A 27,358-nucleotide genomic window follows, 5' to 3' on the forward strand; every position below is an offset into this window, starting at 1 on the left:
TTTTGGTGCGTTCGGTTCGTTTGGATGATGTGAACGCTGTCTTCCATACTCAGGTGCGCACCCGCGAACCGTACCAGAGTCTGCTTAAAAATGGTGGTCTGGGGTACGCTTCATGTGAACTCCGGTACGGTTCGCTGCTTATGTGAACGCACTGCGAACACCGGTTCAGACTCAAATATTATAATATGAATACAGTCCAGCGGGGGAGGGGAGCAACCGAACTCTGGTTCAGACCAGGCAAGTGAACCAAGTGTGAAAGCACCCTAAGAAGAATGTGCTGAACCAAGATAATTTTTCTGAAGAATCGTGGACAGTTTAATTTTTAAGGACAAACAGGGGACTCATTAAACTCAGAAATCAGTTGTGGGTCATCCAGGTCAACCAGGTAGTTACTTCTTCAACATTTTTGTGAATGTAATGTCTTTATTGAACATGTCATCAAATCGGTTCAGTAGTGCTCACAAACCTTTTCTTGCTTCTGTATATGTTGACACAAACAATACCAACATGAGCGTGCCTTTTTTGTGTGGAAAGTACTTTCGTGGACAGTCCTGTTTTTTGTTTTTTTTTCTGAACGACTGAAGCCATCCCCAGATACATCCCTCTTTTACAGCACATTCACAACACCCCGCAAAAACATTGCAGAAAAGCTAACGAACATTTATGACAATTAGCAACATCTTTTTTAAATTTACATAATCTAAATTAAAAGGTGTCTACCTCAACCATATAAAATTTTAAACTATAGCAAAGATGGTCAGGTGTTCTCTCTCAGACATCCCAACCTGCAAAAGGTCATTTCAGGGAGGTAGGCAACTTTAAACAGGTCTAAGGAGTTTGTTGTTTTCATGTAGCCTTGGCAACTAGCCTGAATAATATACAGATGAAATTAAACTTGTCAACTCATCTCAACATGCCTTTTGCAATCATATAACGCCCCATGGGCAATGCTTGAGCAAGACTGTCATTATGTTTGACACCTATAAGACAGGGGTACACTTTCGTGTAGTCTGCCGTAAAATGTGTCTTATACTTTTTTTGTTTTGTGGCACTCTCCCTCTGCCATGGTGCTCCTGTTTCTAGATAGACATAACTGATAAATGTTGTTCGGGACTCGGGAGTAGAGATAAAAGCCCGCCCACACTGACAATTGATTGGTTGATTTGCAGAAACAGGCCAATCAGGATGCTCTCTGTCTTACATGCGCTTCGCACACACGCACATTAGCACACACACGCAAGGTCTCTCGCTCCCTCTCTCTCTCTGTCGTGCGTGCGCTACACGGTTTGAAACACAGTATCTGTTTCGCATGCGCGCTTTTGCTCGCTCGGTCTAGATTCCGGGAGATTTTAACTAATTCGCGGGTCTCAGGGAGCCGCTTTCAATATGCTGGAGACTCCCGGAACTTCCGGGAGACTTGGGATGTCTGCTCTCTGCAGTAAACATGCATAAAAGACAATAATAAAGCTCAAGTTAAAGTCTGTATAAAGAGATGTAGTATATAATACGATACAATAATGCAAATACAATAATGCAAATAAATAAGTGGTCAATAAGGTGGACATTCAAGCTCACATTCAGCTGTGATTTCAAGAATGTGCATTTTCTATTGTCATACTAAGAACATAAACAGGCTCTCACATTTACATGACTTCACATACGGATAAGTGTGTTGACTTTATTGCATTGATCACAATTAAATTGTCTTTCCTCAGAGTGAATACACAGATTTTTGCTGAAATTACTCCTTTTTAAAAACCTCGTCACATGAAGGAAAACGAGAAATTCTTTTCACAATGATTTTGTAAATGCTGTTTCAGGCTTATGTGATATGTGAAACTCATGTCACACTGAACACACTTGTAAGGCTTCTCTCCAGTGTGAACTCGCATGTGAATCTTAAGGTTTCCTTTAATTCTGAAACTCTTTTCACACTGAAGACACTTGTAAGGTTTCTCTCCAGTGTGAACTCTCATGTGCAGTTTAAGGTTTCCTTTAACTGTGAAGCTCCTTCCACACTGAGGACAGGTGAAAGGCTTCTCTCCAGTGTGAATTCTTAAGTGATACTCAAAGTTTGATCTGTGTGTGAAACTCTTTCCACAATGAGGACACAAGAAAGGCTTCTCCCCGATATGAACTTTAACATGACTCTCAAGGTGATTCCTGTCTGTGAAACTCTCTTCACACTGATGACACTTGTAAGGCTGCTCTCCAAAGTGAACTTTCATGTGAATATTAAGGTCCCCTTTAATTGTGAAGCTCTTTCCACACAGTTTGCAGGTGAAAGGCGTCTCTCCAGAGTGAATTCTCATGTGATCCTCCAGGTTTAATCCATTTGTGAAACTCATTCCACATTGATGACACATGTAAGGCTTCTCCCCGATGTGAATTTTTACATGATTCTCAAGTTGATTCCTCTCTGTGAAACTCCTTTCGCACTGATGACATATAAAACAGTCCTCTCCTGAGTGAATCCTCATGTGATGATTAAGGTATTCTCTACATCTGAAGCTCTTTCCACACTGATCACAAACAAACGGATCCTCTCCAGTGTGTATTCTCATGTGAGTCTTAAAAGTTTCTTTTTGCTTGAAGCTCTTCCCACACAGTTTGCATCCGTAAGGCTTTTCTCCAGTGTGATTGGTCATGTGGCCATTTAGATCTCTTTTCTGCTTAAAACTCTTTCCACACTGAGAGCAGGTGAACGGTTTCTCTCCAGTGTGAATTCTCATGTGGACATTAAGACCTCTTTTCCCTTTAAAACTCTTTCCACACTGAGAGCATGTGAACGGTTTCTCTTCTGTGTGAATTTTCATGTGAGCCTTAAGTCGTCTATTTAGAGAGAAGCTCTTTCCACACAGTTTGCAGGTGTAAGGCTTCTTTCCACTGTGATTTATCATGTGGGTATCAAGGGTTTTTTTCTGCGTAAAACTTTTTCCACACTGAGGGCATCTAAAGAGATTAACTCCAGTGTGGATTTTCAAGTGGCCTTTAAGGCCTTGTTTTTGAGTGAAACTCTGCCCACTTGGTTTACAGGTGTAAGGTTTCTCTCCGGTGTGAATTCTCATGTGGACTGTAAGGGTTTTTTTCTGTGTAAAAGTCCTTCCACACTGAGAGCATTTGAATGGCTTCTCTCCGGTGTGAATTCTCATGTGAGTCTTAAGATTCCCTTTTAGTGAGAAACTCTTGCCACACAGTTTGCAGTTGTAAAGCTCCTCTGGAGTGTGAATCGTCACGTGGGTATTAAGATTTCTAGCTTCTGCTTTATGGTTCTGTGAGTAACTGAAAGATTCTTTTCCAGGCATGATGTTTTTCTCTTCCATTTCATTCAGTTCTTGACTCTCCTCTTTCAGTGCCATCAGGTCTAGTGTGAAGAGAAACAAAAACAAGTCAACACTAGCTGAACGGCACAAAGCAACAGACAAAGCAGAAACATTTAGACCTATAATCCCAGAACCTCTTCTTAATACTGTTAACTCTTAACTTTCTTAAGGACACATCTCAAATACTACCCTTCATGAAAACCCACATAAGAGCTCTGCACACATTTTTTGTTTGGATCCTCAAGTTTAAGTTGATCTTTATTGTCATTCTGCTACATGTGTGGACATACAGTAAAACGAAATGTTGTGCCTCACAGGACCATAGTCCTACATAAATACCGACATACAACAATAAAGTAAAACAGTATAAACCTATACACAACCAGCCTACTGACAGATTTTGACTATAAATATACTATATATAAATGTTTACCTATACATAGACAGAAAAATAAAAATAGACCATACAAATGCTCCACATAGTACTGTACATGTGCAAAGAGAAACACTAAGTCAAGCAGCTTGCTGAGGAATAGAGCAGGATGATTTGTAGTGCATGAGCATGTAAACATACATGTTACAAACGTATACATACAAGTCTTTTGTGGGATTATGTACAGTTGTGGCCAAAAGTTTTGAGAATTAAATAAATATTAGTTTTAAAAATTTTTTGCTGCTAAACGTACTCGGTTACTAGCGTAACCTCGGTTCCCTGAGATGAGGGAACGAGTACTGCGTAAGCTAGCTTACGCTATGGGAAAAGGTCCCCTTTTCTCGAGAATATGAAGCCAAAAATTATCCTTAATTTTTAAATAATGTAAAACGCAGTGCTGCTCGCGCGCTTATTGGCTGTGCTGCGGCAACTGCAGCAACCTATGGTGAGGCGGCGGAGAGGAACGAACCAATGGGGGCGCTTCGCGCCCATTGGACGTCAGAGCACGCCAAAATAGGCGTGGCTGGAACTATATAAGCCACCGCTTCACCATAGGGATCAGGTTTTAAATCGACTGAAGCGATCACCCGGTCCGAGCACATAGCACGGCAGGTTACGCAGTACTCGTTCCCTCATCTCAGGGAACCGAGGTTACGCTAGTAACCGAGTACGTTCCCTTTCGAGAGTACTCTCGTACTGCGTAAGCTAGCTTACGCTATGGGAACACAATGTAAAACGCCGTGCGTGCTCGGGAACTTCGACCTGTCACAGCCCAAGGCGAGAGCTCGGGGCTTTATAGCAGGAGAAATCCCAGTCCCAACAGCCAACCTTAGTGAGCTTTATATAGGGAATGAAAAAAGGGGGACGTGATAAGGCTTAGCACGTCTATATAGAAAGTACCCTGGCCTGCAGGGCAGGGACTTGCAGATTATAGAATCTAACAAATGTGGACGGAGAGGCCCAGCCTGCCGCCGCACAGATATCATCCAGTGGTATCCCGCAGGACCACGCCCATGACGAGGCCATACCTCGGGTGGAATGGGCTCTGATGCCGAACGGGCAGTGAAGGCCTTTAGATTTGTAAGCCAGCGAGATAGTGTCTACTATCCATCGCGATAGGCTTTGCTTCGTGGTGGCGAGACCTCGGGTGCGCCCACCAAAGCATATGAAGAGCTGGTCCGACCTCCTGAATAAGGCGGAGCGCGCAATATAGGTTTTGAGAGCCCTGACGGGGCAGATGAAGCTCGCGTTGCTTTCGTCGCTTTGCGAGGAAAGGGCTGACAGCGAGATGACCTGCGCTCTGAACGGTGTTGAGAGCACCTTGGGGACATAGCCGTGTCTTGGTCTGAGAATGACTCTGGAGTTATTAGGCCCAAACTCGAGACAGTCAGCGCTTACAGATAGCGCATGTAAATCCACAACTCGCTTGACTGAGGCCAGAGCCAGTAGAAAAGCGGTTTTGAACGAAAGAAGCTTCATATCGACAGATTGAAGCGGTTCAAAAGGGGGGCCCTTTAAGGCCTCTAGGACTGTAGACAGGTCTCAGGAAGGGATTGAAGGGGGTCGGGGAGGGTTCATCCGACGAGCTCCCTTAAGGAAACGAATGACCAGTTCGTTTTTTCCCAGTGATAGGCCGGCCACCGGAGCATGAGAAGCTGCAATGGCTGCCACATACACTTTGAGCGTAGACGGGGATCTGCCCGCATCTAAACGCTCCTGTAGGAAGGAGAGTATCTCCGTCACGTCACATAAGTGAGGGTCTAGGTTCCGTGTCCCGCACCAGGTGGAGAACACTGACCATTTCTGCGCGTACAGGCGCCTGGTTGAGGGCGCTCTGGCTTCCATAATGGTCCTTAACACTCCCTCAGGGAGGTTCCCGGGTACCCGTTGAGGGGCCATACATGAAGGGCCCAAAGTTCGGGGTGGGGATGCCAGAGCGCGCCCTTCAGCTGCGTGAGGAGATCTTTCCGCAGCGGTATTGGCCATGGGGCTGTACTGGACAGCTGCATCAGCTCGGAGAACCAAGGTTGGGTCGTCCAGAGTGGGGCTACTAGCAGCATAGCACATCTGCTCTTCCTGACCCGATCGATGACCTGCGGTAGCATCGCGACCGGTGGGAAGGCATAAAGCGGGCGTCTGGGCCAATCGAAGGCCAGCGCGTCCCTGCTCTTTGACAAATATATTGGGCAATGAGCGTTGTCTTCTGAGGCGAAGAGGTCGACCTCTGCCCTGCCGAAGATGCTCCACATCAACTGAACCGTTTGTGGGTGAAGAGACCACTCCCCAGGGGGAACATTCGCCCTGGAAAGCATGTCCGGGCCCCGGTTCAGGATGCCAGGTACATGCGCTGCTTTTAGCGAGCGCAGATTGTAATGTGCCCATGTCAGAAGACGTTCGGTCAGGGTGTGCAAGGTTTCTGACCTGACACCACCCTGGCGATTTATGTAGGCCACCACTGACATGCTGTCTGATCTGACCAGAACGTGGTGGCCCTTTAAAAATGGGAGGAAAGCTTTCAGGGATAGTTCGACCGCTATCATCTCCAGACAGTTTATGTGTAACAGTCGCTCCGGGCTCGACCAGAGGCCGGAGGCAGACCTGCCCTACTACAGGGCGCCCCAACCGAGGTTGGATGCATCTGTCGAGACTACTTTCCATTTCGAGACAGCGCCCGTGCTTACGCCTAACTGATACCAGTTGGCTATTTTCCAAGGGGCCAGAGCTGTGATGCAGCCGTGGGTCACCCCGAAAGCGCGCGAGGCCGGAAATCCAGGCGCGCGCTGGAACACGGTCTCTCAGCCAGCGCTGTAGTGGGCGCATGCGCAGCAGGCCCAGTTTGAGAACCGCAGAGGCTGATGCCATCAGACCTAGCATTTCCTGAAATCGTTTGAGCGGGTAAAGAGACCCGGCTTTGAACGACACGGCTAGATGCTGAATAGTGAGAGCGCGCTGTGACGTCAGACGCGCTGTACATGTCACAGAGTCTATGTCTATCCCCAAAAAGGAAATCCTCTGGCTGGGAGACAGAGCGCTCTTGACAGTGTTGATCGTGAGACCCAGGCATTCTAAATGGCTGAGGATCCAGGATCTGTGTGTCGTCAGTAGTTCCTCGGAATGGGTAAAACTAGCCAGTCGTCGAGGTAGTTCAATACTCGCACTCCCCGCATTCTCAGGGGTGCGAGAGCGGCATCCATGCACCGTGTAAACGTACGGGGCGCTACGGAGAGGCCGAATGGAAGAACCATGTACTGATAAGTCTGCCCCTCGAAGGCGAATCTCAAGAATGGCCTGTGATGGGGTGCTATTTGAATGTGAAAGTAAGCGTCTTTCAGATCCACTGAGAAAAACCAATCCCTCGGGCGAATTTGCGCGAGTATTTATTTGGTAGTTAACATTTTGAACGATCGCGTCATAAGCGCTTTGTTCAAACGTCTGAGATCTAGGATGGGTCTGAGACCGCCATCCTTTTTCGGTACGAGTAAGTAGCGGCTGTAAAAGCCTGACTCGCGCTGCGCAGGGGGGACAGTTTCTATCGCCCCTTTTGCAAGAAGGTTTATCAGTTCGGCGCGAAGGACATGTGTCATTTCGCTTTTCACTTTCGTTTCGACCACGGCGCGAAAGCGCGGCGGTCTGCGAGCGAACTGGAGCGAGTAACCTCGTTTTATTATATTCAAAACTCAATTTGATATGCCGGGGATGGCCTGCCATGCAGCGGCTCGTGCGGCTATGGGTTGAATGTGCTTCGGGCACTGGCCGCCTGTTATGAGGGGACCAGTAGCTCGAGTATGCTGTGCTTGTGACACTGTGGTGACAGCGCTTATTTGTAGGGTTGCGCACTGAGAAGTGGGCACGCGCGCTACATTTAGAGCACCTCCGGCGCAAGCGGGAAGGTGGGCATGAAAGGAGACCCGAGTGTGTCTTTGTGACACTTGGGGGAGTGTGTATACATGTAGGGGTGCGTACTGTGTAGTGGCCACACTGCCTACATAGAAAAAGCTCTTTTTGTGCTTTATCGAGGTCGCCGTGAAAACGGCGTTTGTGTGCAGGCGTGCGTGCATTGTAGCAGGCTGGTTTACTGCAGTATAGACATCTCCAACCGCCTTTAGTGAGGGGATTGGAGGAAGCATGTGAGGTTTCTTGTGTGGTGGTCCGGCCGCAGCGGGACTTAACCACGGTCTTTTCAGCCCGAAGGTCAGGAGGGCTTCGGAGGCTCGGGGTTCAGCACAATCCTGGGCCGAGGTCCCCGTCTCTCTGGCGGTTTGCGGCTCGTAGAGCGAGAGCGGTGCTGGGTTTTGGTCGCTGGGCGAGACTGTAAGTCTGGCTGCGATGGCTTCGAGGTCTGAGGGGGCGGCGCATTTCTACGGCATCCCGCAGCAGAGCTAGAGCGTTTCGGCAGGAAGTGTCTCATTGCCTGTGACGTTTTCTGAGCCTCAGTGAAGCGTTCAGCGAAACCCTTAACCGACTGGCCAAAGAGGCCGGAAGGCGAGATAGGAGAGTCAAGAAAGGCAGATTTGTCGGCGTCTTTCATCTCCGTGAGCGTGAGCCAGAGGTGTCGCTCTCAAACAGCGAGGCTTGCCATGCTTCGGCCGATCGCTTGTGCTGTGGTCTTTGTCGCACGCAGGGCTAGATCAGTAGCGCTGCGGAGATCTTTAAAGTCATAGGTATCTGGGGCAGACTCGTCCAGGTTACGGAGAAGTCTGGCCTGAAAAACCTGCAGCACAGCCATGGTGTGTAGAGCCGAAGCAGCTTGACCAGCGGAGGTGTAAGCTCGGCCAGCGAGAGCTGAGGTGGTGCGGCACGGCTTGGATGGATGCACAGGCTTCGACCGCCATCCTGCGGCTGAGGGCGGGCAGAGGTGTGCAGCAATAGCCTCCTCGAGAGGGGGGAGGCTCTCGTAACCGTGGTCTCGGGCGCCGTCGACAGAGGAGAGCGCTGACGAGACAGAAGTCTTCAAGCGTGCGGAGAATGGGGCTTTCCACGACTTTGTGAGTTCATCGTGAACTTCCGGGAAGAAGGGGGCGTTTCTTTGCGGAGGGGCCGAAGGGCGCCCCTGCAAGAACCATTCGTCCAGCCTGCTTTTAGCGGGCTCGTCTGGAGGAGACCAGTCGAGCTGAAGGTCGCTGACAGCCCTTGTAAGCACGCGAGTAAGCTCCGCGTCGATATCAGCGCGTTGTCCGGTGCAGCTGGGTGCTGTAGAGGGGGGGGGGTCCGCAATGGAGCCCGACCATTCCTCACTACTGGACGCGGCGAGAGAAAGGCTGTCGTGTCTGTCCTCTTCCGCCTCAGGCGCTCCGAAGGAGAAGGGGGCGCTGGTGAGCAGGGACTGGCGCTGCTCGTCCACGAAGAGGACAGGCGAAGGAGAGAGAGCGGGCGAGGCACGCGGGGAGTGTTCCGGCGTGAGCTCGCGTGTAGCAGTGTGCTCAGGCATTCTCTGATCACGGCGTTTCTTACGCGGCGTTTCTTACGCGGCACTTGAGAGAGAAGAGGCGGAGCGGGTGGAGCATCGTGGCTGGTTTGAGCTAATCGAGCCCGCAGGGTCGATATAGCCATGTTGTCGCACTCAGGGCAGCCGCCCTTGGAGAGTGCGCTCTCAGCATGCTCGCGGCCCAGGCAGGAGACACAGATGATGTGGCGGTCCTCGCTGGGCAGAGGGCCTCGGCAGGAAGCGCAGGCCCGAGGCATTTGAAACAACGCCTCGAATTCTGGAGAAAAAAGTGTGATGCAGCGGCAAACACACTAGCCTTGTAAAGGATATAGTCACGCCGGATGGCGCAGCAGGAAGCGAGTGCTGAAGGCGGCGTCGAGATGAAGCACGAGCCGGCGTCCTCAGATCTGCGTTGCAGTGCTATCCCGCTGAGAGGCTTTTCGACGGCGTGTAGAGGCTTCTCCGGAGAAGACAGCGAAGTGCAGGTGAGATCGCTGAAGGAGATGAAATCTGATCCCTATGGTGAAGCGGTGGCTTATATAGTTCCAGCCACGCCTATTTTGGCGCGCTCTGACGTCCAATGGGCGCGAAGCGCCCCCATTGGTTCGTTCCTCTCCGCCGCCTCACCATAGGTTGCTGCAGTTGCCGCAGCACAGCCAATAAGCGCGCGAGCCGCTTCGCTTGGGTCTGCTGTGCTGCAGCACTGCGTTTTACATTATTTAAAAATTAAGGATAATTTTTGGCTTCATATTCTTGAGAAAAGGGGACCTTTTCCCATAGCGTAAGCTAGCTTACGCAGTACGAGAGTACTCTCTAAAGGGAAACTGCTTTTAGATCTTTGTTTCAGTTGTTTCTGTGATGTACTGAAATATAATTACAAGCACTTCATACGTTTCAAAGGCTTTTATCGACAATTACATGACATTTATGCAAAGAGTCAGTATTTGCAGTGTTGGCCCTTCTTTTTCAGGACCTCTGCAATTCGACTGGGCATGCTCTCAATCAACTTCTGGGCCAAATCCTGACTGATAGCAACCCTTTCTTTCATAATCACTTCTTGGAGTTTGTCAGAATTAGTGGGTTTTTGTTTGTCCACCCGCCTCTTGAGGATTGACCACAAGTTCTCAATGGGATTAAGATCTGGGGAGTTTCCAGGCAATGGACCCAAAATTTCAACATTCTGGTCCCCGAGCCACTTAGTTATCACTTTTGCCTTATGGCACGGTGCTCCATCGTGCTGGAAAATGCATTGTTCTTCACCAAACTGTTGTTGGATTGTTGGAAGAAGTTGCTGTTGGAGGGTGTTTTGGTACCATTCTTTATTCATGGCTGTGTTTTTGGGCAGAATTGTGAGTGAGCCCACTCCCTTGGATGAGAAGCAACCCCACACATGAATGGTGTCAGGATGCTTTACTGTTGGCATGACACAGGACTGATGGTAGCGCTCACCTTTTCTTCTCCGGACAAGCCTTTTTCCAGATGGCCCAAACAATCGGAAAGGGGCTTCATCGGAGAATATGACTTTGCCCCAGTCCTCAGCAGTCCATTCACTATAATTTCTGCAGAAGATCAATCTGTCCCTGATGTTTTTTTTGGAGAGAAGTGGTTTCTTTGCTGCCCTTCTTGACACCAGGCCATCTTCCAGAAGTCTTGTCCTCACTGTGCATGCAGATGCGCTCACACCTGCCTGCTGCCATTCCTGAGCAAGCTCTGCACTGGTGGCACTCCGATCCCGCAGCTGAATCCTCTTTAGGAGACCATCCTGGCGCTTGCTGGACTTTCTTGGACGCCCTGAAGCCTGCTTAACAAGAATTGAACCTCTTTCCTTGAAGTTCTTGATGATCCTATAAATTGTTGATTTAGGTGCAATCTTAGTAGCCACAATATCCTTGCCTGTGAAGCCATTTTTATGCAACGCAATAATGGCTGCACACGTTTCTTTGCAGGTCACCATGGTTAACAATGGAAGAACAATGATTTCAAGCATCACCCTCCTTTAAACATGTCAAGTCTGCCATTCTAACCCAATCAGCCTGACATAATGATCTCCAGCCTTGTGCTCGTCAACATCCTCACCTGAGTTAACAAGACGATTACTGAAATGATCTCAGCAGGTCCTTTAATGACAGCAATCAAATGCAGTGGAAAGGTTTTTTTGGGATTAAGTTAATTTTCATGGCAAAGAAGGACTATGCAATTCATCTGATCACTCTTCATAACATTCTGGAGGATATGCAAATTGCTATTATAAAAACTTAAGCAGCAACTTTTCCAATTTCCAATATTTATGTGATTCTCAAAACTTTTGGCCACGACTGTAGTCCCCATAAAGCTAGCTTCTAAACTCATAGACCTCGGCCTGAATTCTTCACTCTGCAACTGGATTCCTGACTTCCTCACCGGCAGACTAGTACACCTCCAACTCCATCACCCTGAACGTAGGAGCCCCACAGGGCTGTATCCTGAGTCCCCTGCTCTACTCTCTCTACACAAATGACTGCGTGTCTTCGCACAGCTCCACATCTATTATCAAATTTGCTGATGATACTGTGGTTCTGGGCCTTATTCACAACAATGAGACCGCATACTTGGATGAGGTAGAGAAATTAACATCATGGTGCCAGGACAACTGTCTCTCTCTGAATGTGAGCAAAACCAAAGAACTGATTGTGGACTTCAGGAAGAAACAGCAGCAGCCCTATACTCCTCTTATGATCAGCGGGACCCCTGTGGAAAGGGTGAGCAGCTTCAAAGTACCTTGGTGTAAACATCTCCAAGGACCTGACTTGGACTACTCACATTCAAACACAGGTTAATAAAGCCAGGCAAAGACTGTACCATGTGCGACAGCTGAGGAAATTCAGGGTCTCACCAGCAATCATGAAAACTTTCTATTCAGGGGCCATAGAAAGTGTATTGACTCTGTGTATCTCAGTGTGGTATAGGAACAGCTCCAGTCAGGACTGCAAAGCCCTGCAGAGAGTTGTGCGCTTAGCTGAGCACATCTCCGGGTCTTCTCTCCCCTCTCTGCAGGACATCTACCTCAAACGCTGCAAAACTCTGTTAAACTCATCAAAGATTCCACACACCCCAGTAACCATCTTTTCACTTTGCTGCCATCTGGCAAGTGCTTCCGTAGCCTGATGGCAAAAACTGAGAGACTCAAGAGTTTCTTCCCCCAGGCCATCAGGCTCCTAAACTCAAAACCAGCCTCTTTATTTATTTTTTATTTAACAGGGACAATGCAGTATAACATTGCTATAATTTCAAGCAGCTGATGCTTCACATATAGGCTTCTAGCCAAAGGCTAATTTGCTGCCCCAGTCCATGGCTAGGTTTTTTAACAAAAGTAAAACAATAATCACACAAAAAACGAAGCGAAAGTAAAACAAAATATTAATAAACTGAGACTGTGTATGACCATCAGTGTTCACAAACTATGTTTTTGTATAATATTACAATGATGCAATTTAATTGGTTTCTTGTCTAAAACTTTGCTTGTTTATATAGAGATTTAACAGGTTTAATAGTCAGTAGAGAAACCTGACTCCAGACAGTCACACAGTAAGATAAGTGCAAAAAGACCATAACTTATAGATTTATACAGTCTAATCAGGGAAAAACAATTCAAGTTTGTTCTGATTGTTCTACACACCCTCCTTACATGCACCTCAAATTTCAAATGAGAATCTAAAATAACACCTAAATATTTAAAATTATTAACTGTCTTTATTTCCTTTTGATTGATCTTAATTAAAAATCCCCTTATTTCTTTCCTTCTTATTGAAAAACACATCGAGACAGTTTTTGAACAATTCAAGGTCAAACTGCTGTTATTCAGCCACTGTGACACAACAGTCATTTAATTTTGTTAATATATCTGCAGCTAAGCATGGAGTCTGTGCCGATACTTAAATGACTGTCATCTGCATATAATTGACGTTTAGTTTGTTTACAACACTTTGGTAAATCATTGACATAAAAGGAAAACAACAATGGACCCATTATCAACCCTTGAGTGAGACCCATCTCTTTGTTTTGTGAAGTTGATCTTGAATTATTTATATAAAACAGTGATCTCAAGATTCTTAATATGATCGAAACCAATTTATTGCTGGCTGAGAGAAGCTAAACAAATTTATGTAGGAGATTTTCATGATTCACTGTATCAAATGCCTTTTTGAGATCTAAAAACACTGTGCCAACTACACTCCCATTATCTAAATATCCCTTAATAAATTCTGTGAGAAAGCAGTTTGCCATTTCTGTCAAATACTTAGGCCTAAAATCAAACTGTTTTGAGTGAAGTAGATCATGTTTTTCTAGATAGTTGATAAGTTGTTCAGATACCAACTTTTCCAAAATTTTAGAGATTAAAGGGAGCATAGAAATTTGTCTATAATTCTAAACCTCATCAGTTGATCCTGCCTTAAACATTTGGGGTTATAATAGAAGTTTTCCAATTTGAGGGAAATTTACTTTCTCTAATAGATACATTTATCAAATTTACCAAGGGCTTTAGCAAACTGGCACTGTATTTTTTTATGAATGCAGAATCCATCCCAAATATATCCTGAGCTCTTGAATTATTCAATTGATTAATAATTTGAAGTATCTTACCTTCATCACCCTTCATCATCATAAAAGGATAAGGGTGTGTCAGGTTCAAAATGTATAGCAAGCTCTTCCACAGACTGAATAAAATATCAATTAAATATTTGCAATTTCAGCGCTATCAGTACTAAGTGTTTATGTGCAGCTCCAACAATGGTTTTCTTTGTATGCCTTCTCATTTAGAAAGTTTGTTAATGCACTCCTGATTCTGCGATCAATTTCTCAAAATATGCAGTTTTTGACTTCCTCATTTCACGAACTACTTTATTTCTTGTTTCGATTTAAGACTAAAGATATCTTTCTGTGTTTTTGTAAGTAAAGACTTTTTCAAAGCAAGATCTCTCTTTTTCATTAATTGATGTGTATCTGAACTTAGCCATGGTAGGCATTCACTATCCACTACCATTAAAATGTAGACAAAATACTTTTGAATAATTTTTTCAATGGTTTGCATCACAATTTCACTTTTTTTTTTTCTAATCACCAACTCTTAAAATCTTCATGTCTCCACTTAATATTCACTTGATCTGTAAGATATTCAGAGATAATAGAGATTCTCTGCCTCACATTGACATACTGACAGTGTCAACCTGTTTGCACATTTGGCTCTTATACAATTCTGTGTATCTTAATATTTAAGACTAGAGTGTAATTTCATGCTAGGGATGTCAACGATTAATCGATGATCAATTAATTGTCAGTAAGAGATACGGTCGATTAAAGCTGTGGATGGTCAGTTAACTGATTTAATGTCGGGTTACTGTCGAGCCTGTGATCACTCAACACGTGCGAGCGGCTAATCGATTAATTGTCAATAAGAGATGTGATCGATTAAAGCTGTGGATGGTCAATTAACTGAATTAATGTTGGGTTACTGTGGGGCTCGTGATCACTCAATAAGTGCGAGTGGCTAATAGATTAATTGTCAATAAGAGATGCGATCAATTAAAGCTGTCGAAGGTCAGTTAACTGATTAAATGTCAGGTTACTGTGGGACTCATGATCACTCAACACGTGCGAGAGGCTAATCGATTGTCAATAAGAGATGGGATCGATTAAAGCTGTGGATGGTCAGTTAACTGATTTAATGTTGGGTTACTGTGGGGCTTGTGAACACTCGACACGTGCGAGAGGCTAATCGATTAATCGGACGAAAGACGTCCGCACACCACCGGGGACCATCGTCCGGCAGTGGCCCTACCGTGTCCCGGAGGCTTGGCGACACGTCATCGAGGAAGAAGTACAGGAGATGCTTAGGTTAGGGGTAATTGAACCATCATGCAGCCCATGGTCCAGCCCCATCATCATGGTTCCAAAGCCCGATGGCACCCTCTGCTTCTGTAACGACTTCCGCCGCCTTAACGAAGTCTCAGAGTTTGACTGCTACCAAATGCCCCATGTCGATGAGTTGTTGGACTGTTTGGGAAGGGCCTGGTTCATCACGACCCTCGACCTCACCAAGGGCTACTGGCAGGTCTCCTTAACAGAACAGGCCAAACCGAAGACGGCCTTCTCGATTCCATGCGGTCACTAGCAGTACCGGGTCCTTCCCTTCGGCCTACACGGGACCCCGGCCACCTTCCAGCGACTGATGGACGTCCTCCTGCGGCCGCACCAAGCATATGCGGCTGCCTACGTCGATGATGTCATCATCCACTCTGAGACTTGGGAAGACAATCTGGAGTGGCTGCGGAAGGTACTGTTGGAACTACGCCGGGCTGGCCTTGCCGCCAACACCCCGAAAGTGTCACCTGGCCCTCGCCGAAGCTAAGTACCTGGGGTACCAGGTGGGTCGCGGCCTCATAAGACCGCAAGAGAAGAAGGTGGCAGCTATCCTCTTTGCGTCGCAGCCTACCTCCAAAACTCAGGTACGGGCCTTTTTGGGGTTGGCGGGGTATTACCTCTGCTTTATTCCGAACTTCTCCTTCTTAGCTTTTCCCCAGACATACTTGACCAGGAAGGGGCAGCCGGTGTAGATCCCTTAGACCCCCGAGATGGAGGCGGCATTTCACCGGATAAAGTCTGCCCTTACGACGGAGCCGGTGCTCCGAGCCCCCGACTTCGACTTCCCCCTTCCTGCCGCAGACGGACGCATCCGACACCGGGTTGGGAGCCATTCTATCGCAGGGCCACAACAGTGAGGAACACCCGGTGATCTACATAAGCCGAAAGCTGACCCTCGCAGAGCAACGGTACGCCACGGTAGAGAGGGAAGCATTGGCCGTCAAGTGGGCAGTCTTTGAGCTCAGGTATTATCATCAGCCACTTCACCCTCATAACCGACCACGCCCCCCTGCAGTGGATGGCCCAGGCCAAGGAGACGAATGCCAGGGTGACGCGGATGGTTCCTCAGGCTCCAGGACTTCAGCTTCACCGTGCAGGTCTGTCAGGGCCCACTCCCCACCCTCCCCCAATCTCCCCGCTTCTCCACAGGAACAGGGCGATGCTTAGAGGGGGGTGACTCGTGTCCCGAGCTCTCATCAGCGTCGCCCTGGAAACCAAGCAGTCACACCTGCACCTGTTCATCATGGGCTGAGCGGCCACAATTGAGCCCCATCAAGCTCTGGTTACATAAACCCAGCAAACGAACACAGAGGTGAGAGATGTCTCCACAAGACTCGGCTAACACCCTTGTTCTATTGTTTCTGTAGAGAGCATTGTGTGACCGCCAGCCCCACTGCACACGAGACCACACCGCACCAGCGCACCAATCGAAGAGGAAGCTGAGCATCAACCTACTCACAACACGCTCTTTCACTACCATACCCTTAATAAAATCCAACCCATCCTCGCGTCGTGTCCTTCTTCACCCTGCCACAATAAATAATTGCTGGATTCTACAGGTACTAGGGCACAGGTTCTCAAGCCCTGGGACAAAATGGGATGCTTTAAGGAAAATGTATAGCCTATATAAGTAAGGCCATCCTTAAAAATATTCTTGTTTGCCGTAACCCGACCGACCCTGTCAATTTAGCACCGACTCAATTATTTATTTATTTTTTGCTTTTAGTCCAACCGACTTGCCGATTGTAAATTTGCGTTAAGACCGACCAATTATTTTTTTACTCTTCAAAAAACTAATACAAACGCAATAAAATACTATTAATTATATTTAAGTAAGTATTGTAAATATTTAAATTGCCTTAGCCTACATACAAATTAAGGCTATCTTATTTAATTAGAAAAAAAACCCCGTGACGTCATCTGTGTTTACACGGATGTCACACTGTGTCCTGTGCGTTCGCTTCGTCTCATACTCTCACTCACTGTCAGAGTCAACGGCTCGCGCTTGGTAATGATGGCTGCGGCTGCAGTAAACTAAATGTTCACGGTCACTGTTTAAAGTCATACGGGTTCGGGCACCATAATACATCTAAAACATTCATTAAAACAGCTCGACACCGCTTTAACTTGGCACAAAGTTCTGGAAAAACTGTGCCCAGATCTTTTCCCATCCCTTCTCCTCTCTAGTCTTAAACCGTGACCGTGTCGACTGTCACTTTATGTTCGAAAATCTATTGCACGAATCAAGCACGAATCAACCAACACAAGTTTCGAAAACGAAAATAAGAAAATGATTTTAACGACCTTTTCTTGGAGCGAGTCCAGGTATTTTTTTTTTTTTTTTGAACAGGCGTCACAGCAACTGCAGCTTCGGACAAACACGCATAACAGCAAATAATACTTCTGCACAATGTTTCTCTTTTTACAACAGAAATGTGAATTCAGCCGGTATTCAGTCTCATACAGTTTCGGGCTTGAATCGCCTAGGGCTGTCAAAATAGCTGAAAAAACTAAATTTGGACTCGTCTGACCATAAAACATTATTCCACTTTGAAATAGTCCATTTTAAATGAGCCTTGGCCCACAGGACACGACGGCGCTTCTGGACCATGTTCACATATGGCTTCCTTTTTGCATGATAGAGCTTTAGTTGGCATCTGCTGATGGCACGGCGGATTGTGTTTACCGACAGTGGTTTCTGAAAGTATTCCTGGGCCCATTTAGTAATGTCATTGACACAATCATGCCGATGAGTGATGCAGTGTCGTCTGAGAGCCCGAAGACCACGGGCATCCAATAAAGGTCTCCGGCCTTGTCCCTTACGCACAGAGATTTCTCCAGTTTCTCTGAATCTTTTGATGATGTTATGCACTGTAGATGATGAGATTTGCAAAGCCTTTGCAATTTGACGTTGAGGAACATTGTTTTTAAAGTTTTCCACAATTTTTTTACGCAGTCTTTCACAGATTGGAGAGCCTCTGCCCATCTTTACTTCTGAGAGACTCTGCTTCTCTAAGACAAAGCTTTTATAGCTAATCATGTTACAGACCTGATATCAATTAACTTAATTAATCACTAGATGTTCTCCCAGCTGAATCTTTTCAAAACTGCTTGCTTTTTTAGCCATTTGTTGCCCCCGTGCCAACTTTTTTGAGACCTGTAGCAGGCATTAAATTTTAAATGAGCTAATTAAGTGGATAAAAGTGTAAAATTTCTCAGTTTAAACATTTGCTACGTTATCTATGTTCTATTGTGAATAAAATATTGGCTCATGTGATTTGAAATTCCTTTAGTTTTCATTTTATTAAAATTTAAAAAACGTCCCAACTTTTCCGGAATTCGGGTTGTAATCGGATCTAGCAGTTTTTAATGCTTTTCTGTAGGATATGTTACTTTCCCGCCAAGCAATACGAAATACCTCTAGTTTTGTTTTCCTCCAGCTGCGCTCCATTTTTCGGGCTGCTCTCTTTAGGGTGCGAGTATGCTCATTATACCATGGTGTCAAACTGTTTTCCTTAACCTTCCTTAAGCGTAAAGGAGCAACTGTATTTAAAGTGCTAGAAAAGAGAGAGTCCATAGTTTCTGTTACATCATCAAGTTGTTCTGAGGTTTTGGATATGCTAAGGAATTTGGTTACATCAGGAAGATAACTTAAAAAGCAGTCTATTGTGGTAGAAGTGATGGTTCTTCCATACTTGTAACAAGAAGTAGAATTTATGAATTTATGGCTGTATGAATTTTGCACAGAACTAAATGATGATCTGAGATATCATCACTTGGCTGAATAATTTCAACACCATCAACATCAATTCCATGTGACAGTATTAAATCTAGAGTATGATTTCGACAATGAGTAGGTCCTGAAACGTGTTGTCTAACACAAATAGAGTTCAGAATGTCTATAAATGCTGATCCCAATGCATCGTTTTCATTATCAACATGGATATTAAAATCACCAACTATTAAAACTTTATCTGCAGCCAGAACTAACTCGGATGTAAAATCACCAAACTCTTTAATAAAGTCTGTATGGTGCCCTGGTGGCCTGTATACAGTAGCCAGTACAAACATAACAGGGGATTTATCATTAACATTTGTTTCTCTGGATAATGTTATATGAAGCACCATTACTTCAAACGAGTTATACTTGTAGCCTGCCCTCTGAGAAATCCTGAAAACGTTGTTATAAATTGAAGCAACACCTCCCCCTTTGCCTTTTAGACGTGGCTCATGTTTATAACAGTAATCTTGGGGGGTGGACTCATTTAAAATAATGTAATCATCAGGTTTTAGCCAGGTTTCTGTCAAACAGAGCACATCTAGATTATGATCAGTGATCATATTATTTACAAAAAGTGTTTTCGTAGAAAGGGATCTGGGGGTTGTTTCATAAAAGAAGCTTAGAAAAGCAGGGATTAAGCTCCAAAACCCGACTTGAATTAACCTAACAAATCAGTTGGGGCTTAAGGCGGTTTCATAAAAGGTAATTCAAGTTCACGCAATCTCACTAATTTGAACCAGGTTTATCTAGTCTAGATAATTGCGCATGCACGCTATTCTTAAGAAGCCCTGATGGTGGAGCATAGATTCATCAATTTAACATGGCAACTAAAGGGAAAGAGAGAGCAGCGATGTTCACGGCAACTGAGCAGCAATTACTTCTCGAATCTTAAGAAGAATTTAAACACATGATTACAAAAAAAGGAAATACGGCAGCAATTAATAAAACGAGAGAAAAAGGCTGGCAAGAAATTGCTGATCGTCTCAATGCGTAAGTAGCAATTAATGTAGGCCTACATTACTATATTTTATTTGACTTTTATTATTATTTTACTATATTTTTATATATTTTATTAAAGTTAAATTAAATGTTTGTCACAGTGTGTGTGTGTGTGTGTGTGTGTGTGTGTGTGTGTGTGTGTGTAACTTCTACAGCAGCAAATTAAGTGAAGAAAAAAGAACATGGCAGCAGGTGAAAATAAAATGTAAAAATATTGTTCAGAATGGTAAGTATTTATAAAGTATAAATCTATGTAAGTACTTAAGCATAGCCAGCTTGATGTACAACTGTCCAGTCTCATGATGTTTAATAATTGCAGCTGCCAAAAAGAAGAGTGAGGTTGCTGGCACTGGGGGAGGGCCACCGACAGCCAACTTTACTCCTGCAGAGGAGCTGGCATTAGACCTGAATAAAGGGAGGCCTGTCATTGAGGGAATAGCATCTGGATCCATTCCATCTAGTATAAGAGATCACTACTTAAAAGGTATTTTGTTTATTTTATTTATTTTTATTCTTCCATTCCTAACTAAATGTTTTTGTTTTATAGTGATGCCAAATTCTGTGTGCTTTCTGGATCCACCAGACATCATGCTGAACCCTGTGAGTATGACAGTATGAGTTTAAAGCACTGATTTGTCAAGTGGTTATTTATTAAACCAAGTTTAATTAATGGTTTTAGGTTGAAGGCCCATCTACAGTTGAGGAGGATGAGGAAACTGTGTCAGTATGTTCAAGGAGGCCTGAGGTAGGCACAAATGTGCAAATTATATTTTTAATAGCCTACCTGTGAGGTGCTAAATTGTGTGTATTTCCATTATTGGCAACAGGATGCTGACACCCTTCTAGAGCCCTCTCAGTCTGGGACGACATGTGACCAAGTGAGTATTAAGAAATCACAAAAAAGTGCCAAGAGCACTAGATCAAATTGAAAAAAATAAAATACATTTCTGTTCCTACAAGACCCAGAATATAAAGGGAGTCTACAAAAGGTATCTCCTGAAACAAATGGAGGCCATAGATACTGACATCCAATATAAAAAACTCAAGATGAGAAAGTTGGAGCTGGAAATCCAACAGCTTGAGAAAACTGCAAGTAGAACTTCCATATTTAAAACAATGACACATGACATTTTTGTTTTTTGACAACATTTAATTGTATGTTTTCACCCCCAACAGGCAGCTTCAACCTAAATAAAATAAAAAATATATATAATATGACTTGTGTGTCTGGTAAATTAAGGGGAAAGTGAAAACCTTTAACATGGTTTGGACAGTATTAACTAAAATAATTATTGGCATAACTGTCTCTTATAACCCTGCCTATTTCATTGTCATCAAAAATGCCTTCAATGTCCCAGTCTTGCTCTACAACCATCCTTGGTTGCCTCTCTCTCCTCAGGCAGGCAATGTTATGTAGCACAACACATGCAACTACAATGTCACATGCCCTTTGTGGAGTCACTCTGAGGTAATTCAGGCACTGGAACCTTGACTTGATGAGCCCAAATTCCATCTCTATACGAGCTCTTGTGCGTGCATGGGCAATATTGTAGTTGTGCTGTGCCTCAGTCTGCTTCTCCTGATAGGGAGTCAAGAGATAAGGCAGGCATGCATATCCCTTGTCTCCCAGCAAAACTCCTGAGAATTGACCTGAATAAAAAAAAAGAATTTGAAGTTTTTTTAAAGCTGTAGTTTTTGCTATATGTTAAGTGACTAACATACCTTGTGCCAGTTGGTGGGAAAGAGAAGAGGCCCGAAAGATTCTGGAAATCATGCACTGAGCCAGGCCATTTTGCCTCTACATTATGAAACAGAATTCACAGACAATAAGTCTGACTAACCAAAATAAGCCTGGCTTATTTTCTAATCTTGTTTTATGGAACAACCCTCTGATATTCAATAAGCCAAGCTTTATCATTTGTTTATCCTTATTGCTTCTGTTTTTTATTTGTTGAACCTCAATTAAATTGTTAATCTTAACTTGGTTTGTACGTTTTTTGTATTTTCTAGTTCGGGGAACAGACACAGTCTCTATAGTGTGATATCTAGGTGAAAGAGTCTCTATGTGCTGAGAATTAACTGACCTCTGTGACGGGAGGCAGCTAGCAGACGGTCGGTTTAGCCAGTCTGTCTGCTTCGTGACCTGGGCCCCAGTTAGTCAAGTATAAACACTAAGACTATTTGCCATATTTCTAAAGAGAAGAGTGGCGCCACCCCAGGAGGGATGAAGACCATCTCTTTTAAACAGGTCAGGTCTGCCCCAAAAGCTCGTCCAATTGTCTATGAAACCTATGTTATTCTGTGGGCACCACTTAGACATCCAGCCATTGAGTGATGACAATCTGCTATGCATCTCATCACCACGGTAAGCAGGGAGGGGACCAGAGCATATTACAGTGTCTGACATCGTGCTTGCAAGTTCACACACCTCTTTAATGTTATTTTTAGTGATCTCCGACTGGCGAAGTCGAACATCATTAGCGCCGGCATGAATAACAATCTTACTGTATTTACGTTTAACATTAGCCAGCACTTTTAAATTTGCCAAGATGTCAGGCGCTCTGGCTCCCGGTAAACATTTGACTATGGTGGCTGGTGTCTCTATATTCACGTTCCGTACAATAGAGTCACCAATAACTAGAGCACTTTCATCAGGTTTCTCAGTGGGTGCATCACTGAGTGGGGAGAACCTGTTTAATGTTTTGATCGGAACAGAAGAGCGGTGTTTTGACCCAAGACTACGCTGCCTCACCGTCGCCCAGTTGCCCTGCTGCTGGGGCTCTGTTTCCGGAACCGAACAATGTACAGGAATCCCTGAGCTAGACGCATCCAAAGCCGTATCTAGAGCCCTAACATTCGTACTGTCCTCAATTAAAGTTTGGATGCGTGTCTCTAATTCTGAAATCTTCTCTGTCAGCCTAACTATTTCCCTGCATTTATCACATGTGAATCCCTCATCTGCGACAGAGATAGATAAACTATACATGTGGCAAGAGGTGCAAGAAACAATGATAGGAGAAGCCATTACTCACCGTGCTTGATGAAATATTCTTACTGTGGTTGTTTGATGAACTTGTGAAAAACTGGAGCGATAGAGAGGAGAGGAGAAAAGAAAAACAGCGATAGGTTTGAATGAAAACGCTAATGACAAGCTAATGACAAGCTAACGAGTGTTAACGCTTTGCAGGTGTACTGCACTCACGGATATAAAATATGCCGAGTATTGGCAAGTGGAGCTAGTGGCGGAGGCCCGGCCCAAAACTGAATTTACCATAGGGTAAGGACTGTGGCAGTTTAAGGTAATGAATGCCCTTTGGGCTGTGTAATGCCCCAGCCACCTTTGAGAGGCTGATGGAGCAGGTCCTTAAAGACATTTCCAGTACCCGCTGTGTGGTCTATTTGGAAGATCTGTTGTCCATGCCAGAGTCTTTGACCGAGCTGTCCACAACTTGTCCTGACAGCCATTCGTAATGCCGGGTTGCGGTTGAACCCAGCCAAGTGTAACCTGCTCACCCGCCAAACGCAGTTCCTGGGGCACGTTGTTAGCAAGAGCGGGCTGGCCACCGACCCAACAAAGGTGGCCACAGTGAGGGCCATTCACCATCGAGCAGCTGAGACAACAGCATGTGAACGACCGAGTTCTGGTGAAGGTGTGGGGCTGGCTGGAGGCTCGAGCACATCCGGACTGGCCAGCGGTGTCCTCACAGGAGCCTGAGATCAAGTCACTTCATTCTCAGTGGGGCAGCCTGAAGCTCCACGATGACGATTAAAGACCCATATCTTTAACTTGGCTTAGACATAACATATTAATATGCTTTTAATATCCAAATCCGTTAAAGGGTTTTTAGGCTGCATTAATTAGGTTAACCGGAACCGGAAACACTTCCCATAACACCCGATGTACTTGCTACATCATTAGAAGAATGGCATCTACGCTAATATTAGTCTGTTTCTCTCTTGTTCCGAGGTCACCGTAGCCACCAGATCCAGTCTGTATCCAGATCAGAGGGTCACTGCAGTCACCCGGATCCAGTACGTATCCAGACCAGATGCTGGATCAGCACCTAGAAAGGACCTCTACATCCCTGAAAGACAGCGGAGACCAGGACAACTAGAGCCCCAGATACAGATCCCCTGTAAAGACCTTGTCTCAGAGGAGCACCAGGACAAGACCACAGGAAACAGATGATTCTTCTGCACAATCTGACTTTGCTGCAGCCTGGAATTGAACTACTGGTTTCGTCTGGTCAGAGGAGAACTGGCCCCCCAACTGAGCCTGGTTTCTCCCAGGTTTTTTTCTCCATTCTGTCACCGATGGAGTTTTGGTTCCTTGCCCACGCACTACAGCCAGAAGTCCTCCATTGGGTTAATGGGGCAGCTGGAGCCGGCCATTTCGGAAACTCCAAGACAGTGCGGCGGCTGCGGCAGTTAATATAAAAGGGTTACTCACCCTCTTGAAGAGAGATGTGTAGAGAAGTGACTTGTGATATGGCCTTGCCGGTGTAAGTTAGAACATGGAGTTCAGAATTAAAAGATTAAAAGACGATACTGGCTCTTGCTGGCTGGTTTTGTTAATTATTCTGCTCACAGACACTCATGGTCGTACGGTGTATGGTACACGAGTGCTCTCTCTGCCCGCTAGCTAAAGTAAAACGCGACATATAGCCCTGCTAGCCATTAGATTAGTAACAGTATAACAGTCTAGTTTAACTCCGGTCAGCCCATGTTATAGAACAACTGCTAGTTGTTAAAATATCAATAAAAACATTAAGTCAGATTATATTTGTAAGAATCATTATTGCCGTTTCCATAGACATCAGCATGTATTTTACAAACCGTAAATGTATGGTTTTGTTAGTAGTTATGTGTATTTAAATGTCTTAAACCTAAAATAAGTATTAAATGGTTGAAAACACTGAATATTGGTAATAATATGACCAGTGCGTCAGATCTGTCTCTGCGCCAGTCAAAGCGCGAAAGAGGATTTAAATTCAGCAGTTGATGACGTGACGCCCTGAAAGTTCTAACCACACCGGGGTGATCATACGCGTTAAGAGATATCGTATGTTAACATTTTTTTACTTTTACAAAGCATTACCCTCCCAGACAACCAATTTATGTGACATAGATATTAGATAGATAGATAGCACATAAAGAATGAAAAGGAAATTATTTAAGATTTCTTTTTGGTTTTAGGAATGTTCTGTCGAATATGTAGACAGCATAAACAAGCGGACAGCTAGACATTCACGTGAGGTAGAAAAAGAGCAGGTAACTTAAATAACAACACAACTGCTATGTTTTATTTTGTTTATTTAGGGTCCCACAATTAATCTTTTCACATGAGTGAGTCAATATGCTTATTTTTTCCAGGTACCTGTCACCCTGGAGGGCATAAAAGATTCTGGTGGTCATCAACCTGGCTCACACCTGAGTAAGTTGACCCAAAATTTGTAAGACCCTTTCAGGACCTTCATTCTGCATCTCTGCTGAACAGGAAAGTGGGAGAAGATGGTGTAATGCAGGAGACAGACAGCAGTACTGGCAAAGATTTCAATCACAGGTATGATTATGTGTCTTTTGTCTGACTTTATTGATCTAAATTAAATATAGCTGTTGCACAGTTTTATTTACACTAATAATTTACTGACATTTTTCATGTGTTTGATTAGGTGATGGATCCATATTTGGAGGGCCTCATTGCCCATCTCGAGAGACGTTTCTGTGAGGAATAGTCAGTCCACAAGCAGCTACACTCCCTGATGACACTACACACAAAACGGAGGATACTGGTAGAGAAGTTTTGTTCCTGTGTCGATTTTGGAACAGTCCTTGAAGAATGGGCTTCTTTACAGGAGCAGGTCCACTTAAGGTAACTTACAAATATGACATTTTTACATGACATTATCATGAACACTACACTGTGTAACTGATATCATTTTTAACCTTTTCAGAACAAGACACAGCTGGCAATACTGTCTGAACTATCCTCAAAATATGAGGAGTTTGGTGTCCTGTCCCCAACCATCAGCCGGCTGGCTTCTATTGCTCTGACGGTCCCAGTCAGTAGTGTAAACTGTGAAAGGGACTTCTCAACCATCAACAGGATAATACAAACTTTTCACAATAGGATTTGCTGCTTTTGGCTAATGTTAAGCGATCACATTTAACATTTAATGCATTTGCAGGTCAAGACAAACATCCACAATAGGCTGCAAGGAGACAATCTTACAGCATGCATGCGGATCTCAAGAAATGGGCCAGACCTTTCTGACTTCCCATATCAAGAGGCTCTGGAAATGTTCTTCCAGAAGCCCAGAAAGATACACTGCAGTGACAAAAGCTGCACACTTTGTGGATAAATTACATGTTTAGTTTAATGTACAGTGTTCAGTTAATATATTCACTGCTGCCATTAAAAGAAACAAATGAACACCATGACTCCTTAATGTGTTTGTGTCTGTGTCAATTTTCCCCAACCAACCAAAACTCGTATATCAGTCTGGCGATATACTGTATAATGAAGTGATAGCAAAGGTCTGAAATGGTTTGCAATCGAATGAAAGTTTCTTAGGGGAACATTTGCAAGAGAACGAAAAGCATTGACTTCTAATTTTCCCTCCCACCTAGTATTTCTTCCTCCATAAAATAGTTAAAGAGATGAATGACCAAAGAACCCAACCTGTTTGTGTCTCAGTATCTTCACGTTTGACTCTGAATGTGTCTTCAATCTTCATGTCTTCACTCTCCTCTTTAATAAACTCCATCTTTATAATGGTGTGTCTCAGTTGCTTCAGCAGGAGTTTTTCTGTGTTTGAGATCAGAATAATTAACAGAAAATACATTAATCTAAATCTCTGGGTGTGTCTCAATCAGCTCTAGTTCAGTAGTCAGCACACTAGTAAGGGAGTCAGTCAGAGTGAGAGTTAAGGACCTGATTAGACAAAAGTGCTCAAAACTAGAGCTACAGATCAATAAAAGAACACGTTCATGCAGTCGTCGTGAGTGTATTTGAGGTTCATTACACATGTTAGTGTTGTTGTTCTTGTATTTAGATGCTCTACAGTCAATCGTCTGATTTAAGTTGGTTGAGAAAAGCTCTGTTTCTCTATGAGCCAGTGAGCAAACAGTGCGTTTATGATGTGCAGTGTTGGGCAGTAACAAGTTACTGTTATTTGATACATTTTTTAGCAACGGATTAATCTAACACGTTTTACTTGTAAAAAATATTAATTTGAGTATAGTTATAAAGGTCTCTATACATTACTGGTGCGTTATATTGCTGACAGAATGCAGTGGATTAGACCCGAAGCAACTGAGTGCAACTCTCATGCATTCAGCGTGAGTCTCACGCAATCGACCCAATTCTCACGCTCTCACGCCACACCCCCATATTCTCACGCAGACCCGTGCAGCAGTGAGGAAAACAATTGCGCCGCATGATCTCGCAAAGCAACGCGTAGGGAGACCAGACAGACCGTTTAGTTCGTTTTTTTGTG

At 44.6% G+C, this 27,358-nt stretch overlaps 1 protein-coding gene across 1 annotated transcript; it reads right to left on the minus strand.

Annotated features, from left to right (window-relative positions):
- Positions 1-1,587: 1,587 nt before the first annotated feature.
- LOC132099234 (gastrula zinc finger protein XlCGF57.1-like) lies at positions 1,588-26,663 on the minus strand. Its single transcript, XM_059505676.1, has 2 exons — positions 26,542-26,663; positions 1,588-3,364 (listed from the first exon to the last, which is right to left on the minus strand). Exons 1-2 carry the CDS (start codon positions 26,624-26,626, stop codon positions 1,764-1,766), a joined length of 1,686 nt encoding a protein of 561 aa, XP_059361659.1. The 5' UTR covers positions 26,627-26,663; the 3' UTR covers positions 1,588-1,763.
- Positions 26,664-27,358: the final 695 nt, after the last annotated feature.

This window comes from Carassius carassius, chromosome 22, assembly GCF_963082965.1.
Source record: "Carassius carassius chromosome 22, fCarCar2.1, whole genome shotgun sequence".
NCBI classification, from domain to species: Eukaryota; Metazoa; Chordata; class Actinopteri; order Cypriniformes; family Cyprinidae; genus Carassius; species Carassius carassius.